The 21,518-nt window shown below is 33.2% G+C and overlaps 1 protein-coding gene across 1 annotated transcript; it reads left to right on the forward strand.

The window, feature by feature from the left end:
- Nucleotides 1–2,301: 2,301 nt before the first annotated feature.
- On the forward strand, nt 2,302–6,680 carry LOC110895451 (cytokinin hydroxylase). The gene is made up of 5 exons (XM_022142769.2): nt 2,302–2,615; nt 3,424–3,650; nt 3,743–3,984; nt 4,467–4,848; nt 6,080–6,680. Exons 1-5 carry the CDS (start codon nt 2,321–2,323, stop codon nt 6,500–6,502), a joined length of 1,569 nt encoding a protein of 522 aa, XP_021998461.1. The 5' UTR covers nt 2,302–2,320; the 3' UTR covers nt 6,503–6,680.
- The last annotated feature ends 14,838 nt before the right edge of the window (nt 6,681–21,518 follow it).

Consider the following 21,518-nt stretch of genomic DNA (forward strand, 5'->3'; position numbering starts at 1 on the left):
ATTACTGTCAAGTAGATTTAGGGGATTTTTTTTTAATTTTTTTTTCCATTCATCATTTTCAACATCGATGTTAATTGTAATCTTGCTATCAATTTTGAAGATAAGAAATACACTTGTAGCGGAAGGTTCAGATGAAAACCACTTTTATTGTGAAAACTAACTAAAAAAAGGCTAAAAAATTTTTTTTTTGGGTATGTTTTTTTAGTTTTTTTAATTAGTTTTCGAGTTTTCACAATAACTAGTGGTTTTCATTTGAACCTTTCCCTACACTTGTATTATTTTAAGATCATAACTTAATGCATTTTGTTTTTGTTCAGAAGGAAAATGGTGTGATTAATTATAAAGTGTATTCTATATAAGCATTTATAATTCGGTTAGTTAACCTTAAAAGAAGGGTTTGTTTTTTGAACAGCAAAAAAATTCATTTGGAAATCCACTCTTCTTGAGGCTATGTCCAAGGTTGATTTCTCGACCGCCATGAGACCGTGCCCTCCCCCACCCTTCCGATGCGCAGGAACCAAATAAAATCCGTAAACCCTCGCCCCCGTCAAGTTCGAACCCGGATTAAAACTCTGATTCGTCCCTTCACCCAGATGTCCATCGAAAATGACTTAAGCGGGAATTGAACCTGCGTTTCCACTAGGAAGGTAGATCAATTTACCACTAGCTATCAAGTTCTTAGAACTTAGAAAAAAAAAAGAATATTCTATTCACACACCTTAGAGCATTCACATTCTATCCATCAAAATATGTGAAGGAGGGGGGGGGGGGGGTTATAATTTAAAGGGTATAAAAAGTGGTTGTGACTGGAGGAGAGAGAAAATGTTACTCTTCATCTGTATATTTGATGGGACACTGTTCACCCACTATAATTTTTTTTAATATATATTGAAAGTGATTGTGAGTGAAGCGGAGAGAAAAATGTAATGATAATATTATTTAATTGAAAAGGAGAGAGAAAAAGTATTTGTTGTTAGTGAAAATATATTGATATAGGAGTTGTCTTTTAGTGAAATGTATGTATAATTTGATGGATTGGATGTGAATCTTATTCTTAGAGCATTCACATCCAAGGAATCAAATTCTATGTGTGATGTTTTTAAAATATAAAGAGTATAAAAAGTGGTTGTGAGTGGAGGAAAGAGAAAATGTTACTGTTCATCTGTATATTGGGGGGACACTGTTCACCCCCTATAATTTTTTAATATATTTTGAAAGTGGTTGTGAGTGGAAGAGAGAGAAAAATGTAATGATAAAGGTATAAAAATATTATTTAATTGAAACGGAGAGAGAAAATATAGTGTTTTTTAGTGTAATTTAGGGTGAAAATATGGTGGAATGGATGTGAATGCTCTTACACCCTTTTCACTTTATCTCTCTTTATATTTATGTATATATAGATATAGAGGAAAGAGGGTGAATATTAATACCCTAGAAGAAATATAACTTAGGCTATAAGGTGTGATTATGATCCCCAGGACCACCATGACCCTCGATGTCAGTGCCATGTCACCCACTTCTAATCCACCATCCAAAACCACTACCCTAAGGGTGTGGTCATGACCCAAACCACTATCCTCTTATTTATTTTAATTTATCTTTATCTAAAGGAAAAGGAAATGATTTCTTGAAAAATAGAAAGGAGGACCATGGTTGCCATGGTTTAATCCATGCAAACCATGATGGATCAGACAAAGGGATGATGTAGCATTTCATTCATGTTCTTAGATGAAATATCATGTCGCAACCATTATCCCCACACCCTTTAGGCTAAAGGGTGTGGGGGTCATGGTTGGGACACGATTCGCCATGTAGGAACATGAATGAAAGACTATACCATTCCCTTCCCTAATCTACCATGGTTTGCATAGATTAAAACATGACAACCATGGTCCTCCTTTCATTTTTCAAGTAATCATTTCCTTTTTCTTTAGACAAAGATAAATTAAAATAAATAAGGGGATAGTGGTTTGGGTTATGATCAAACCCTTAGGATAGTGGTTTTGAATTGTGGATTATAGATGGGTGATATGACACTGCCGTACAGGATCATGAGGGTAATGACCACACCCTATAGCCTCAGTGTTAATGCATTTCAAATATCAAAATAGTTAATGTTGATTAAATAATAAGAAAACGCTTTTATTATTAGAAGATCAAGTCACTATCTTTACCTTTTTTGTAATGATTTGAGTATAAACCTTCTTGGTGATCTTCACTATAAATTGGCTTCTTGGTCCCCTGCTATTCTCAATCCTCTCTCTCTCTCTCTCTCTCTCTCTCTCTCTCTCTCTCTCTCTCTCTCTCTCTCTCTCTCAATATGAAATTGATGAATACAATGGGTGTTGTTTTGTGGGCTTGTTTACTTGCATTTCTCTATCTCTTCATCAAGGTTGCCTATCAAACTCTTGATTGTTACTTGTTTACACCCACACGTATCAAGAACATCATGTCCAGGCAAGGAGTCCGTGGCCCCAAACCTGGGTTCCTTATCGGTAACCTCTTGGATATAGCTGCCCTCGTCTCTAAATCCACCTCCTTCGACATGCCCACCATTGATCACGACATCGTCACTCGCCTCTTACCTCACTTCGTCCTCTGGTCCAAAATTTACGGTATACACATATACACCTTAAGCTGTATTTGATTACACTGAAAAAACATACAATCCTACGTACTCTTTATTATTTTAATTAAATTTAGACACATGAATTTTTGTGGTAATTAATGAGTCTGTATAAGTAATTAAGTATACAGTATTTCATTGCGTTGTTAAAAAAAGTAAAACCAATAATAAAGGCGTAGTGAGGGTTTTCCACGGTTCGGAAGGCGAGTGTATCCCTATGTGGTGAATTTCGCCAGTAGCCTATTTGGAGCATTCATTGGTCGTTAAAAAAAATAATAAAGACGTAAAAAAGTAGTACCACTCACAGCGGATTCATCAACACAGCATCGGTAAGGCCGATTATCAACGAAACTACGTTGATAAGGCCTCGTGAGAAATCTTGTTGGCGACAGATTACGGGCATATTTTACTGATGGATCACCGACGATCTATTTGACCGATGGATCACTGACATCTTTCGGATGGACTCATTAGCGACGGCATTCATTAAGTCGATTATGTTAGGTCGTCCAAAGTTATCATTTCCGTCCTCATGGTTTCCTATAATTTTGTTTTGTACTTCGTAGTTTCTTGCTACGTTTTGGTTTGTTAATAAAGTATTTCCATTGCAATTAAAAAAAAGGAAATTAAAGAGATAAAATATTGATCTAAGAAATTCTATAATTGTGGGTCCAACTCCAAGATATTATTCTTATTGTTCGTAATGATTTTAGACTAATATATTAGCATATATGCATTCCAGGTATTTTAAGCAACAAGATATGATATGATTTTAATGAATATTAATAACTATGCAGGAAAGAGATTTATATATTGGAACGGTACGGAGCCTCGGATGTGTTTGACAGACACTGAACTAATCAAAGAGCTTTTAGTAAAGCACAGCACTATCTCTGGTAAATCATGGCTCCAACAACAAGGCTCTAAGCATTTCATTGGGCGTGGACTTCTAATGGCAAATGGCCAAGACTGGCACCACCAACGTCACATCGTTGCACCTGCATTTTTCAATGATAAACTCAAGGTTCAAATTTATGCATACAATAATAATTGTTATCTTTTTTATTACCTTGATCACAAACAAGTCTAATAAGTTTTATAATATAATTACTAAAGAGCTATGCAAGTTACATGGTGGAATGCACCATGGAGATGATTCAATCAATGAAGGCAGAACTGGAAAAGGGACGAGTCGAGTTTGAGATTGGCGAATGCATGGCTCGTCTCACTGCGGATATCATTTCACGAACCGAATTCGATAGCAGTTACGAAAAGGGGAAACAAATATTTCGTTTGTTAACGGATTTACAACAGTTATGTGCTCAAGCTAGCCGTCACTTATGTCTTCCGGGAAGCCGGTAAGAATATAATTAACCGGTTAATTTAATATTATAAAATACCAATATTTTCTCATTTTTTCACGAAAAGGTCACTTAGTGTTATTGAATATTAAAGTACCTAAATATTTTTTGAAAAAAAATACAGAAAAGTCCTTTATCTGCGTTAATATATTGTTATATTAAAGTCTTAGTTTTGATTTAATGTAGCAAAATTGGGTAACTTGTTTTTTTGTGTTTTTTTTTTTTTTTCATATTTAGTTTTGCTTTAATATAGCAAAATTGTATAACTTGTTTTTTTGTGTTTTTTTTCATATTTCTAGGTATTTTAATATTTTATCGTCTTTTGACGTTGACAAAATATATATATTGGTATCTTATAATTTTAATGTTTTTTTAACTCTTTTTGTATATTTTTTGTCTGATACTGAAAATCATGGATATGCTTGTTGCATTTTATCTCTTATATACAGAGAAACTAATACATTTCTTTGTTTTTGCAGATTTTTTCCAAGTAAATATAACAGAGAGATCAAATCATTAAAAATGGAAGTTGAGCGCTTGTTGATGGAGATCATACAAAGCCGGACGGATTGCGTTGAGATTGGTCGTAGTAGTTCTTATGGGGACGATTTACTAGGGATGTTGCTTAATGAAATGCGAAAGAAAAGAGGGGGGAATGGATTCAGCTTAAATTTGCAAGTAATCATGGATGAATGCAAGACGTTCTTCTTTGCTGGACATGAAACCACCGCATTGTTGCTCACATGGACCATCATGTTACTAGCCAGCAACCCATCTTGGCAAGACAAGGTTCGAGCCGAGGTTAGAGAGGTCTGTAATGGTCGTTCACCCTCGGTCGAAGATCTCTCCAAGCTCTCTGTGGTATGCAATTATTTTATTTTCAAATAATTAGTTCCCTAATCAAATCAACAAATTTTTTGAATTTGCATATAATGGGTATAATTATATAAATATAAATATTAAAAAGAAAGTTGTAGATTAACAAAAAATTAAGAAATATTTCAAATTTATATGAAAGCAAAACTTTAATATTTGATAAACTAGGTATTCAAGATACAATTAAATTTTAATTAAATGTCTTAGTTAATATTTAATATTTAATATTTAATATTTAATATTTAATATTTTTTCTGTTTTTTTTTTTTAAATTTGATTGTTTCTCGATTTGATGACAAATAAGCTAACTAATTATTGCATTCATTAAATTCGAAATATTTGTTTACCATACATCACCATTTATAGTTTTATAAACGTGCATTCGTACGCACATGTTTTCGTAACTAATTCATTAATCTAGTAACAAGTAAATATTTTATAAAATATACAAAAGTTTAAAACCAGTTACTTAGTTTAGTTTTGTGAATAAAGATGAAATGCAAAACTTAAACGTGAATTACAAAATAAAGATTTTATTTAGAAACAAAAAATGAATGCTTTATTTTGTTTTATTATGGATTTTAACAACAAATAACTTTTACTGTGAGCTCATCTTGTGTGATCAAAAGGTGACTTTTAAATCAATTTGTTTGACTTCAAGATTCACGTTTTTTTAGAGTGGAAAGTAGTAAAGTATATAAAGTAACAATATTAAAATACTACATGTTGGTCAACATAGTTATTGACTATTTCCAAGTATTTATTAAAAAGATACTTTAAACTCAAGTTTTATTTTTCGTAAATTATGAAAAGAAAACGTATAATTTAAAGTATTAATACGTTGAACTTTTAGTTAATTTTTTTTTTTTGAAAGGTAAACTTTTAGTTAATTAAGTATTGATAAAAAAAATCATACTTTGACTTGTACTTGATGGCCTCCATATAATTAAATGCGTTTAATGTTTTCACTGAAAACTATTGATTTAAATATGCTTATACTGAATGCATGGTTGTCTGGTCATGATATATTATTTAATTTATGTAAATTCAAATATGTTAAAAATCCATCACTGTATTGGCTAGGTAATTGGGTAGCCATATTCAATTTTAAATAACAGAATAATTCATTTCCTTTATTCAAAAAATAAAAATTATGTTATATAATTTGTAAGTATTAATTTTATATGATATTGATAGTAATATGTTATTAATGCAGTTGAACATGGTGATCAAAGAATCTTTAAGATTATACCCTCCTGCATCTTTGCTTCCTAGAATGGCATTTGAAGATATAAAACTTGGGGACCTCCAGATTCCAAAAGGGCTGTCAATTTGGATCCCAGTGCTAGCCATACACCACAACAAAGAGATATGGGGAGAAGACGTAAATGAATTCAACCCTAGTCGATTTGCGGCTCAATCATTCTCTCAACAACGTCATTTTATGCCCTTTGCCGCAGGCCCTCGTAATTGTGTTGGCCAGTCTTTCGCTCTTATGGAAGCTAAGATCATTTTGTCCATGTTAATATGCAAGTTCAATTTTACCATAGCAGACAGTTATAGGCATGCACCAGTAATTGTGCTAACTATAAAACCTAAATATGGGGTTCAAGTTTGTTTGAAGCCCTTGGAGGAATAAGATGAGTGTTCTGAGTTGTTTAACTGGAATTTATCATCAATTTTGGCTTATTTTGGGTTAGTCTTTTTGAGAATGGAATATAGAGTGGAGAAGAATGGAAGGAGAGATATGGACCAATGCTTGTAATGATTAATTATCAGAAGATATGCTAATAAAATGAGAGAAAAAGTTGGATTTTTGTCTTTTATGTGATTATTGTATTAAGTCTTGTTTTCCTTGATAAGACAAGAAAATGAAATCGATCATATCATCCCAGTGGGACTCTTTACAGATAAAATCATTATGGCTTTGTCTGAAAACATCATACGGAAGCCACAAACGCATACTCTTTTTTTTTTTAAGACTACATGGTATGGTGATGGACCATCCTTGGAGGATGATCCGCCACGTAGGCGCCACATCATAGTCCTCCCAAGGATGGATCATCCTCCAAAACTAGGGGGCATGGGAGGATGGTCCTAGTCATCATCCTCCACCACTTTTATATTTTTTTTTTTAAATCTCCACATTTTTTTAAACATTTAAAAAATAAAGTAATAAAATATTTTAATTAATATTATAAAACATTACATAAACATAAAAAAAATTAAACTTAAAAAAAATAAACTAAAAAAACATAAACTTAAAAACCTAAAGTTAAAAAGAAAATGTAAAAATATCCTAACATACTAAAATAAGCTACTAGTCGTCGTCTTCCATGTGGTGGGCGGGTTCGTTTTCAGCGTTGTTCCAAATATGCTCCACCAAGTCCGCTTGTAGGTTGTGATGTGTGAACTCGTTACGTAGAGCGAAGGCGTTCAAATCTTGTTCTTCCTCACTAACTGGAACAGAATTTCCAGTAGACGCGTTTTCGTCGTAATCGCATATCGCTCTCCCTTCGTCTTCAATGATCATGTTATGAAGGATGATACAAGCGTACATAATGTGTCGTAACCTCCTTGGTGTTTGCGAACGTGCTGGAATAGAAATGATGTGCCATTTTTTTTGTAGAACACCAAAAGCTCGTTCAATATCTTTTCTTGCGCCCTCCTGAAACTTTGCAAATTTTTTCCTTTTGTCGTCGGTCGGGTGCGGGACAGTTTTAACAATTGTCGAGTACGTTGGGTATATCCCATCGGCTAGGTAGTAACCTCGCCTGTACTCCACCCCTGAAACCGTAAAGCTTGTGTCTGGACCTGTACCCGCCACTACATCATCAAAAATCTGGGACTGGTATATGATGTTGAGGTCGTTGAGTGAACCGGGTAGACCAAAAAAAGCATGCCATATCCAGAGATCCTGTGACGCAACAGCCTCTAAAATGATAGTCGGATGTCCCTGATCTCCCCTAGTATACTGACCTTGCCATGCAACCGGGCAACTCTGCCACTGCCAGTGCATGCAATCAATGCTCCCGAGCATTCCTGGGAAACCATGTCTCTGTTCGTGTGCCTGATATAATTTTTGTACGTCGCTTGCGTTCGGTTTCCGCAGGTATCGCTTGCTATACAATTTGACAACCCATTGGCAAAACTTGTACAAACAACGACGTGCGGTTCTGTCAGACATCCTAATGTACTCGTCTAATGCATCTGGTGCGTAACCGTACGCAAGTTGGCGAATGGCCGACGTACATTTTTGTAAATTGCTGAACCCCCTTTGCCCTCTAGCATCGTTTCGCAATGTAAAAAACGGATCAGACTGTGCCATGTCGCCTGCAATACGTAAGAACAGTTGACGACTCATGCGGAAACGACGTCGAAAAATCTCGGCTGGGTACACGGGTTCTTCGGCAAAATAATCGGCAACTAGTTTATCGTGGCCGGCTATAAATTTAGAACAAAAAATAAATGAAACTAATTAAAACATACATTTTAAAATCTACATAAAATAAAAGGAAAAAAAAATTAAAATACCTTCTTGGTCTCGATTATATTTTGCTCGTCTGGTTAGCGGTTGGGACGACCCTTCAGCGGCCGACATGAACACTTGAGCCGCGTTCATAATCATGTTGTGCATAATAACATCCTCTTCCGAAGATGATGAATACCACTCGGACGAAGACGATGAAGACATTGATGAAATTGAGGAAATTGAAGAAACGGGTGAAGCCATGATAATTTTTTAGCGAGAAATGGTGTGGAAGCGGGTAAAAAATGATGCAAAATATGAGGACTTTTTATAAAAAGAGATGAGTGGTTTATAAAATGTGAGAGAGATGGGGTGGTAGTGGGTGAAAAGTGGTGAAAATAGGGGTTAAGGGTGTGAGTATTTATAAAAATGGAATTGAAATTGGTGTTTTTTTTAAAACTAGCCGTTACCTTTTTTTTTTATTATATTTCAAACGGTCATAATGGGGGGGCCCACATCAAATGCTTCGTCGAGAACGTCTGAAAAGGGACGATGAGGACGGCGACGTATGGGGGCGGCACGGTGTTTGGACCGTCGCCGACCCGCGACGGGCCGGGACCGACCCCCATATCGTATAGCCTAACGGCTAATTTCTTTAATCACCTGTTAGACTTGAACTCAAGATATTCCCATTTCCAACCTATATGTTTTTAAAGCCACAAACGCATACCCTTCTCTCTATTTTTTCTATGCCCTACATGAACTCCCTTGGCGGTGCATTATTACCTACTATTTTTGCAGACATGTTACTATAAAACTCTATTGAAAATTATGCTAGCATTATAGTTTTAAACACTCATTCAAATTTTAGGTGTACCATAATACTACTATCATGAGTTGATACATTTAAGTTCGAATAAATAACACTACTAGAAAATCTGAAACTTCTTACACCAGTTTTCCTAGGAAATGCGTCATAAAACCAGTTTTTCTAGACATTTATGACAAACACCTGATGTAGGAAAACAGCTTGTAGGAAACCTGTTTTCAACGCATTTCCTACGCAACTTCCTACACATTTTCTACGAAACTACTACGTCGCAAATTGCTACGAATCTCCTACAATATATTTAATTATTATCTTTTAGGATTTATTTTTTTGTGACCCATATTCTACAAATAAATTAGAAGTGTTGTTACAAATTTCCTAGAAAACTGGGTATTTTTTGTGACCAACTTCCTACAAATAAATTAGAAGTGTAGTTACAAATTTCCTAGGAAACTGAGTATTTTTTGTGACCCACTTCCTACAAATAAATTAGAACTGTTGTTACAAATTTATGAGAAAACTGAGTATTTTTTGTGACCCACTTCCTACAAATAAATTAGAAGTGTTGTTACAAATTTCCGAAGAAACTGAGTATTTTTATGACGCATTTTCTACAAACAAATTTGAAGTGTTGTTACAAATTTCCGAGGAAAATGAGTATTTTTTGTGACCCATTTTCAACAAATAAATAAGAAGTGTTGTTACAAATTTTCTACGAACACTGAGTATGTTTTGTGACAAATTTCTGACAAGTTGTGACGCAATCCCGACGGATGGTTTATTTTAATTAATAATAAATATTTTGTCAGAATTGTGTAGAAAAAATGCTATCATTTTCCCTTATTTATTTTGCATATGTTAATATTTATTCGGTAAACAATTATAATTATCCTTTTGTAGATTATTTGTGACATATTTGTGACGCAATTGTCAATTAAATAGGGTTTTCTTATTTTTTGTAGGAAACTTGTCACAAGTTGTGACGGAATTCCAACGGATGGTTTAAGTTAATTAAAAAATAAATGTGTAGGAAACGATATAATTTCTGACATATTTGTGACGCAACTGTCAATTAATTAGGGTTTTCTTATTTTTCGTCACAAATTTGTAGGAAACGATATTATTTTCCCTTATTTATTTGGCTTATATAAATATTTATTCGGTAAAGAATAATAATTAGCCTTTTGTAGGTTATTTTTGACAGATTTGTGACGCAACTGTCAATTAATTAGGGTTTTCTTGTTTTTCGTCATGGATGCATCGAAAATTTGTAACAAAATCATGATTTTTTTTTGTAGGAAATTCGTCATAAAGGTGTTGTAATCTGTGACGAAAAAAATTATGTAGGAAATTTCTGTAGCAAATTATCCCCTTTTCTAGTAGTGTAATGTAGCCCAAAATTAATCCAAACCGTATTCTTGAAATACTAACAAAAGGATCTCACACGTCTCAAAATTAAGGTAACAAAACTCAGTAACAAATAGACAACAGGACTTTACTTCAAATAATTCTATTCTTTCTTTTAGTTAGAGTAAAGTACAATTTGTGTCGTTATGGTTGACATGAAATTACACTTTGAAATTCCTAACTTTTTTTTTCATACCATCTTAGTCCTTGTTGTTGCAGTTTCTTTCCAACCAAGTCCCTGTCATCGAACATCCTTAGATCACCGTTAGATTTATAATAAAATGACAAAATACCCTCAACCCCCCCCCACCCCCATTTGTAGATTATTTGTGACATATTTGTGACGCAATTGTCAATTAAATAGGGTTTTCTTATTTTTTGTAGGAAACTTGTCACAAGTTGTGACGGAATTCCGACGGATGGTTTAAGTTAATTAAAAAATAAATGTGTAGGAAACGATATAATTTCTGACATATTTGTGACGCAACTGTCAATTAATTAGGGTTTTCTTATTTTTCGTCACAAATTTGTAGGAAACGATATTATTTCCCTTATTTATTTGGCTTATATAAATATTTATTCGGTAAAGAATAATAATTAGCCTTTTGTAGGTTATTTTTGACAGATTTGTGACGCAACTGTCAATTAATTAGGGTTTTCTTGTTTTTCGTCATGGATGCATCGAAAATTTGTAACAAAATCATGATTTTTTTTTGTAGGAAATTCGTCATAAAGGTGTTGTAATCTGTGACGAAAAAAATTGTGTAGGAAATTTCTGTAGCAAATTGTCCCCTTTTCTAGTAGTGTAATGTAGCCCAAAATTAATCCAAACCGTATTCTTGAAATACTAACAAAAGGATCTCACACGTCTCAAAATTAAGGTAACAAAACTCAGTAACAAATAGACAACAGGACTTTACTTCAAATAATTCTATTCTTTCTTTTAGTTAGAGTAAAATACAATTTGTGTCGTTATGGTTGACATGAAATTACACTTTGAAATTCCTAACTTTTTTTTTCATACCATCTTAGTCCTTGTTGTTGCAGTTTCTTTCCAACCAAGTCCCTGTCATCGAACATCCTTAGATCACCGTTAGATTTATAATAAAATGACAAAATACCCTCAACCCCCCCCCCCCCCCACCCCCATTTGTAGATTATTTGTGACATATTTGTGACGCAATTGTCAATTAAATAGGGTTTTCTTATTTTTTGTAGGAAACTTGTCACAAGTTGTGACGGAATTCCGACGGATGGTTTAAGTTAATTAAAAAATAAATGTGTAGGAAACGATATAATTTCTGACATATTTGTGACGCAACTGTCAATTAATTAGGGTTTTCTTATTTTTCGTCACAAATTTGTAGGAAACGATATTATTTCCCTTATTTATTTGGCTTATATAAATATTTATTCGGTAAAGAATAATAATTAGCCTTTTGTAGGTTATTTTTGACAGATTTGTGACGCAACTGTCAATTAATTAGGGTTTTCTTGTTTTTCGTCATGGATGCATCGAAAATTTGTAACAAAATCATGATTTTTTTTTGTAGGAAATTCGTCATAAAGGTGTTGTAATCTGTGACGAAAAAAATTGTGTAGGAAATTTCTGTAGCAAATTGTCCCCTTTTCTAGTAGTGTAATGTAGCCCAAAATTAATCCAAACCGTATTCTTGAAATACTAACAAAAGGATCTCACACGTCTCAAAATTAAGGTAACAAAACTCAGTAACAAATAGACAACAGGACTTTACTTCAAATAATTCTATTCTTTCTTTTAGTTAGAGTAAAGTACAATTTGTGTCGTTATGGTTGACATGAAATTACACTTTGAAATTCCTAACTTTTTTTTTTCATACCATCTTAGTCCTTGTTGTTGCAGTTTCTTTCCAACCAAGTCCCTGTCATCGAACATCCTTAGATCACCGTTAGATTTATAATAAAATGACAAAATACCCTCAACCCCCCCCCCCCCCCACCCCCATCAAAATTTAACATAAATCAGGTACGACCTATCTCTTACTTCAAAATCAACATTATTTTCCCCTCTCTCTTTTATACATTGAATTTCTTTTCCCTATCCATATAATTACATTAAAAATTAGTATTTTTATTCTTTCTCCTTTTCAGTTAAATAATATTTTCTATACCTTTATAATTACATTTTCTCTCTCCTCCACCACTTTTAAAAATATTAAAAAAATTATAAGAGTGAACAATGTTCCCATATATATATATATATATATATATATATGAACAGTAACATTTTTTCTCTCTTGACTCACAACAACTCAAAACCACTAACAATCATTTCTTATAATATAACCAACACACTCACATAAATATAAGAAATCTATTATGAATGCTCTAATACCCTTATGAGATTGTTCAAATATAAATTTGTAAAGATTGTCATACCCCAATTGACAACGGAATACATCAAAGCATAGAGATTGTACATAAGTCATGACACTAATTGAAGTTGTAATATTTTATCATACCAAATTCCAATGTTAACACATTAAATACATAGTTTTCAAATAAAGAATTAACATGAAATAAAGTTTAATTTATTTAGTCTTGGTCCATAGCATTCTATGTGTAGCATCAACTTAAAAGAATCTCAAACTTCATATCCTGTAACATGTATGAAAATAAGAGTCAAACTAAAAAATTGATAGGTAAACATAGGTATAGAATACATATAATGGAATGAATTAACATTAAAATGTCAATGGTTGAATCCAAGCATGTATTAATAACAAATGCAATGATAAAACCTTTGTTGACTAGAATCCAAGTAATTTAAGCTTGACTGATTTCGCTTTCGATACCTTAATAATTCGGGCGGTTATCAACCAGTAGCTTTATTATCATTACCTTAGGCTAATATTGTTAATGATCAAATGCTAGAATATAGAATGTATGTATGAATATAGAATTAGAATCACAACCACATAGTTTAACATATAGCATAGAATCAAACACATAGACATATAATGAATTGTATAGTTTATGTAAGAAGATTAGAATAAGGTATACATATTACGCCCCAAAATGTAAAAGTGAAAAAGGGATTATGAATAAGTTTGCGAAGATTATCAATTACAACTTAGCACAAGTCTTAGCGGTTTGGATAATTCCTAAAAAATCACCATAATAGCATGTATGATACAAGTATGAATAAATAAATAAAACCAATTCTAGTGACTTGGAGATTTCTAAATTTATATGAGTTTAGGGATTTAATCTAAAACTCTAAAAGTGTCAAATAACTAAATAGTATGAAAAGTATATAAATACAACTTGTTAAAATAACTCGTATTAATATAAGATAGTGAGGTATAGTTTGTATGTTTTCGACTAAAGAGAATATAATATATTTACCTTAAAATAAATATATCATATTTATGGGGTTAGATTATAGCTTGACTAAAATTGAATGAAAAATGTTTGTGTATTAGTTTAACCAATCGAGTCGTTTAGTTATAACAACTCAAAAAATAACATAAAATGTGTAATCTATAAGTATGTGAAAAAATACCTCAACTGTATGATGCAAACAATTAGTATGAGTTTAAAATGACAAGTTATTCATATTTAAATAAATAAATATAAATAAATAAATACTATAATTTATGTGATGTGATGAAATACATATCTTGTAATAGATATTTCTATTAAGCCTAAATAATAACTTTAACAATAACGATAGTTAGGATGTGCAATAAAATGTATAACTTGTACCAAAATGATCATCTACTGGGATTAAAGAAATATATATATATATATATATATATACATACATATATATAGATAGCTGCTAGAATGAGAAACACCCCGAGTTGTAAGAACCGCGAGAACTACACCCCACAGAGCGCCGTTCGCCATGATTTTTTTTTACAAGTAGATGTAAAAAACTACACCCCACGGCGAACGGCGCTCCGTGAGGTGTAGTTCTCGCGGTTCTTACAACTCGGGGTGGTTCTCATTCTAGCGGCTCCCTATATATATACATATATATACATACATATATATACACATATATACATATATATATGTATATATATACATAGGGGAAGGTTCAAATGAAAACCACTACTTATTGTGAAAACTAGAAAAACTAACTAAAACCCACTAAAAAGGAGGGAGGGAAGACTTTTAATGAAGGAGGGGTAAAATTGGAACAAAAAATATATAACTTTTCAAACATTTCTCATTTCTCCATACGTTATCATTTTAAAACAAAAATGGCACCATAAGATCACAAATTTTCTTATCTTTCATTCAAGTATATTCGAGCATATTTTTTATGACATAAAAAAAGATTTATGGTGTCGTCTTGTTTTCAATACTATTATTATAGTAGTGCACATGTGCAATATAACATGTACTACAATGTGCATTACATGCTTAAAATTAGTTTTTTGATTCTAGTTTAGCTTTTAGGGTTAGTTTTTTTGGAGGTTTAGGATTAGGATTAGGTTTTTGGGTGTGGGGGGGAGGGGGGTTTAGGTTTTTGGGGGGTGGGGGTGGGGGGGTTAGGTTTTTTTCGGGTTTATGTTTAGGGTTTAGTTTTAGGTTTTCGGGAGGGTGGGGGTGGGGGGGTTTAGGTTTTTTTTTTTTTTTTGGGGGGGGGGGGGGTTAGGCTTTTGGTGGAAGGGTGAATTTAGGTTTTGGGGGGGGGGGGTGGGGGGTTTAGGTTTTTGGGGGGTGTCGGTGGGGGGTGGGTTAAGTGGTTTAGGCTTTCCGTATTAGTGCACATGTGCAGTACAACCAAAATTTTTTTTTTTTTTTTTTGAAATTTTTTTTCCATATATAAAAAGTAGCGATTTTTCTAAAAAAAAATTGTAAAAAAAAAAAAAATTTTGTATGTTTTTTAGGTTTTTTTAGGCATTTTCAGTTAGTTTTCGAGTTTTCACAATAAAAGTGGTTTTCATTTGAACCATCCCCTACATACATATATATATATATATATATATATATGTATGTATATATATGTATATATATAGGGGACCGCTAGAATGAGAACCACCCCGAGTTGTAAGAACCGCGAGAACCACACCATCCGAGTCGCCGTTTACCACGATTTTTTTTACAACTAGATGTGTGTATTATAAACACATCCGTAAAAAAAAAATTTAAACGCCGCGCCCGAGAGGGTAGTTTTTTACACCACAAGTTTGGTGTTTTTATTTTTTTTTTTCTTTTTTCTTTTTTTTACACCAAACTTGTGATGTAAAAAACTACCCCCTCGGGCGCGGCGTTTAATTTTTTTTTTTTTTACGGCTATGTTTATAATACACACATCTAGTTGTAAAAAAAAAAATCGTGGTAAACGGCGACCCGGATGATGTGGTTCTCGCGGTTCTTACAACTCGGGTGGTTCTCATTTTAGCACAATTATATATATATATATATATAGTTTGAAAGTCTCAGAAAACTTCTTAAATAAATTAAAAAAATAAAGAAAATAACTATTATTATACTATTAAATAATAAAAGTATTAAAAACTATATATTATTATAATTTTAAAATCACTATTCATTTCAATTCTAATAGTAATATATATTAATAATCCTAAAGGCCAAAAAAAATTATTTAGACCTAAACATGAATACAATTTGTCTAAAACTCTTCTAAAGAAATACATAGACTAATAATATATGAATTTTGAGTTTTATATATATATATATATATGTATATATATATAGGGAGGGGCTCATGCGAGAACCACCCTTATTGTGAGAACCTTGAAAACCAATGTGAACACAACCTAAAATAGCTAAAAAAACCTAAAAAAAACCTAACCCCACCCCCTCCCCCTCAAAAAACCTAAACCCCCCACCCCCCCCCCCCCCCAAAACCTAAACCCCCCCCCCACAAGCTAAATGCTAAAAAAAACCTAACCCCACCCCTCCCCCCCCAAAAAAAAAAAAAACCTAAACCCCCCTCCCCCACCCCCAAAAACCTAAACCCCCCCCCCCCCCACCCAAGCTAAAATGCTAAAAACTAAACCCCCAAAAAACATAAAAAAATCTAAAAAAAAATCTAAAATTTTTTTTTTTGAATTTTTTAATATTTTTTATGTTAAAATCGCTACTTTTAGAAGCCAAAAAAAAAATTTTTTTTTTTTTAAATTTTTTTTTTCTTCGAAAAGTAGCGATTTTTTTATAAAAAATATTAAAAAATTCAAAAAAGAAATTTTTATGTGATTTTTAGCTATTTTTAGGCATTTTTGGTGTGTTCACATTGGTTCTTGCGGTTCTCACAATAAGAGGTGGTTCTCGCATGATCTTCTCCCTATATATATATATATATATATATATATATATATATATATATATATATCGTGAAAGTGTAATGTACAATATTTCTTATCGTACGAGCGTACGAGATCTGAAGTTCGCACGTTATAAACTTCATAACTAAAAACTCGCATGTTGTAAATTATAAAACTCGCAAGTTGAAAAACAAAAAAAAGTTGCATGTTGAAAGATGAAAAAAAAAAGCATGTTGTATAAATGAGAAAATAACATGTTAACAAAAAAGTTGCATGCTGAAAGATGAAAAAATAGCACGTTGTAAAAACAACATATTATAAAAAATAGCATGTTGAAAAAATATCATGTTATAAAAAAAGTCGCATATTGAGAAAATAGCATGTCATAAAAAATCGCATGGTGAAAATGAAGTTCACATAATATAACTCAATCTCGTACGTTGCATACATTAATACAAATCGTACTTTTTTTTTTTGAAAAGTTTAACACGTATATATATCTAAGATAAATATATAATTAGGTATAATATAGTTTATGATAAGTGTACAAGTAACGATTTTATGAAATCACTATATTCCTCTGACTATTATCTATAATCCATACAATTTAAAATGTATAAGATTAATTATAACGAATACGTATATTATTTTTAAATAGTATTTAATGATAAAATAAGCAAGAATAATAGATAAAATTATAGGAAATTATCACAAGTATGTCTAATGCTACAAGAAGAATAAAACATCAATAACATGAATTATAGTATCAACAAGTTAGTTAATTAGTTTAAAAATTAAGAATCCTATAATTTTCAAATTAGTATGAACCCTAGATTGACATTCTTCAAATTGAGAATCAGTTACCCTTTATCAACAGAAATTGATGAATGGCTTTTGTAAACGACGGAAAAATAATAGGATTAAGGTCAAGAATTACCTATATCGGAAAAGAATTAAGGTTGTTAATTAGTTTAAAAATTAAGAATCCTATAATTTTCAAATTAGTATGAACCCTAGATTGACATTCTTCAAATTGAGAATCAGTTACCCTTTATCAACAGAAATTGATGAATGGCTTTTGTAAACGACGGAAAAATAATAGGATTAAGGTCAAGAATTACCTATATCGGAAAAGAATTAAGGTTGAATTAGAAAAGAATTAAGGTTGAATTAGTGGAAGGAAGTTCCGAGCCCTAGAATTAGAATTCTTGAATTGCAGAATGTTTTTTTTTTTTTTTTTTGTGAAATTGAGAGTGTGTATGACTACAAGAATCTCAAAATTGGTAAGGAGCGGTTGTTTAAGTTTCAATTTCAGGTGTAACAACACAAATTGATTAAGTCTTTGAATAGATGTTTGTGACCATGAATGGGTTAACGTATGTGGGAGTTTTGATTTTACATAATGATAGGAATTGAGTTGTGATTGTGTCTAGATGCATTACTCACAAGATTCGGACATAAATCGAGTTCAAAATCATGAATTGAATGGATTAATAGTGAGCCAAATGATCAGTCGTTCGTTGATATTACTACGCGAAACATTTGATTCCCCACGTGACGCACCGAGGACGTCCTGTTTTGTCGTGTGGCGTGGCGACCGACCGACCTTGACCCGGTCAATCTAGTCTTCCGCATGTCGTGTGTAACACCCCGTTTTTTTGACAAAAAAATAATAATATATAAAACTTATATTTCAAATATTGTCCAATGAGTAAGTACAAGTAGATTGGTTATTTGAAATATGTAATGTTTTAACGTACTTAGTATTATAAAAGACCGTATACTAATAAAATATATTATATTATATTATATTTCGACCCTACTCCGTCTCTAATGAAACTTAGGTCAAAACGTAGAGAAAAATAAGCTCGTTCTAATGGCGTATTTATAATTTTGTAAAATGTTATATTTTAAAATTATAAAAGAAAAACGAGTGAAGTAGCTGAATTAACTATAATAGTATAAATTATAGCGTATACACATCTGGGTTACCACGTAAACTAAGCTAACAAGCAGGCAACTTGGACATTCTTCCCCCATAGAAAATTTCATGAAATTGAAGTGCTTGCCTTATTCTATAAATGCAACCATTATACTTTTGGATTATAAGTTTTTACAGGAACGCTATACTACAGAGAATCCTGAGTATGCGATACCTTTTTCGGGTGATGTTATGTGACACCTGTGTCACCACGACCATCAAACAAATACCAAGCCAATGAAATATTGTATTTCATACTTGGGATCTTGTACAAATATGTGTATCTTTTGCACATATCAATTCTTGTTCAATTTCAAACTTTATATCGCTTTCTGGAGAATTATACGCAAACTGGTGCGTAAACGTACTCAGTTTAATGAGACAAATACTCCGGAACATCAACATATACTCAACATACCTTAAATAACCCTTACATAACTTAGAAATAAGTTTTGAAGGCTTTGGTATGGCAAAAACAAGTTAATTCGCTTACAGGGACTAAACTTGACAAACTGCGAAAGTATACCAATTTGAACTGTAACAGACATTCCGGAACATGTCCATAAGTTAAACATACCATAAATATCCTTTACATAGCTTAGAAATAGGCTTTGAGGTGCTTGGTGTGTTAAAACAAACTTTTGGATCATTCAGGGACTAAAAGTGTCAAAAAGTGCATAAGTTCGCCCTTTCACGCATAATTACGTTCTGAATACATCCGGACATCCAAAAATTTATGTAAACATCCTTATATTATGCCTTAGTGTATGGCATGAGAAAAATCCATTCGTCGCGCAATTTGGATCGTCTTTCGCGCTTATGCGCATTCCGTCGTAATTAACCGAACATCGCGACCCTACGACCAGACGAACCGACATCCGAGATATTTTTGAGCACATTTTAAGTTCCCTATACTTTAACTTCATTTTAGAGCTTTGAAATGGGGTTAACGGGGCTTAAACATGTCAAAAATGCATCAAATACCAAGTTTTGGCACAACAGGGACCAAAACTGTAAATCTGCCAAACTAAGGGCTTACGGACCGTAAGCCAAAACCCATACGGTCCGTAAGGAGTCCCCAGTACAACAGATTCATTGAATCCACTTGCAGTTGGCCTTTCGTTCGTTCAAGGGGCAATGCCCTTTCACCCAATCAAGAGCCAAGGGCCATTTTCAGTAACCACAACATTTTGACAAGTGGACGCTTAGGATCGTGGCACGAAAACCAAGAAACGATCCTAACGGATTTGCCTTTCCCATAAATACCCCCCCTATTTTGCTAAAAACTCACACAATCTGATCTAAAGGCTCTAAGTTGGAACCATTGTTTCATACCTGAGCCATTTTGATCTAGATTAGCATTCGGGGACCCTCCGTAAGTATTCTTTCGTTCTTTTATTCGCTTTTCGAGTCTGAAAGTCAACGTTTTGTTGATTTTCTGCATTGACCAGCCTATGGTTAACCCGAAGTTCATTAGAACTTCATAACGTGAGCGTGATCACGATGGTTATAGTCCGTAGTGACTATACCTACCGATTACCACGTTATCTAGGCTCAGTGACGAGTCGTAGTTTCGGCCAAAATGTGCATTCTTGCATATTTTGTAACCAAACTACTCGTGAGCATCAAAGCCGTTTGTTTTGATGCCAAACCTGTTTTCTAAACTTAGTTAAGCATGTTCTAACATGCTTAGCTCGTCACTTTTAGTTTAGTGCATATATAGGGTCGTAAGGTAAGCAATCTAAACCATCGCTTATACTTTCGAACCCGACCCATTTGGTCGATCATTAGGATCCGACCAAACACATTAGGTGACCATAGCTATAACCTTCCGAGGTTATACCTTGTGGTCACGATGTTAGGCGTTCCAGACGCGTTCTACGCGAACGACGCGTAAGGTAGCATAAGCTACCTAAACGGGTCGTAATGGGTCGCAAGCACTTAGGTTAGGTTTCATTTTAGTATGTAGGCTTTGTTAAACCATATTACACGAGTCTCCATACTCGTTGGTTTACGAACCCGCATACTATCCGATCCTTCCGATTTAGGTCCGGTATATTAACATAGCTACCTATTAGGTGCCGTTTGATATTCCGTGATCTCTAGCATTGTTTGGTTATTATACAGGAACTTCAAAGCAATCTCAGGTGAGTACATTGAACCCCTCTTTTACTGTTTTCCAAACTGTTTTGGGGTGAAACACATGTGCCAACCTGTTACTTTCATGTTTTCCATGTTTTCACATCATATACCTGCTACGTTCGTTAGTACATATTAGTACATGATTTCACTACCTTTCATGCTACGTACGCCCATTGTGTGCATACGTAGTACATTGTTACACATTGCATTTCTGTTGCATATGCTCATCCAGCATATGAACACATTATACTACATTTTGAACCGTTGTACTCTACAATACATTTCATGCTACGTACGCCCATTGTGTGCATACGTAGTACATTGTTTCACATTGCATTTCTGTTGCATATGCTCATCCAGCATATGAACACATTATACTACATTTTGAACCGTTGTAACCATTTGACTATGTGAACCGTCTTAACCCTTCGATTATATGAACCGTTTGTAACCATTGAACCGTGTAAACCAGTTGTATCCGTTGACTTGACTTACAGTTGACAATAGACATTTGACTATACATAAACATTTCTACCGTTGTTA

This window comes from Helianthus annuus, chromosome 12 (genome assembly GCF_002127325.2).
Source record: "Helianthus annuus cultivar XRQ/B chromosome 12, HanXRQr2.0-SUNRISE, whole genome shotgun sequence".
In the NCBI taxonomy this organism is placed as follows: Eukaryota; Viridiplantae; Streptophyta; class Magnoliopsida; order Asterales; family Asteraceae; genus Helianthus; species Helianthus annuus.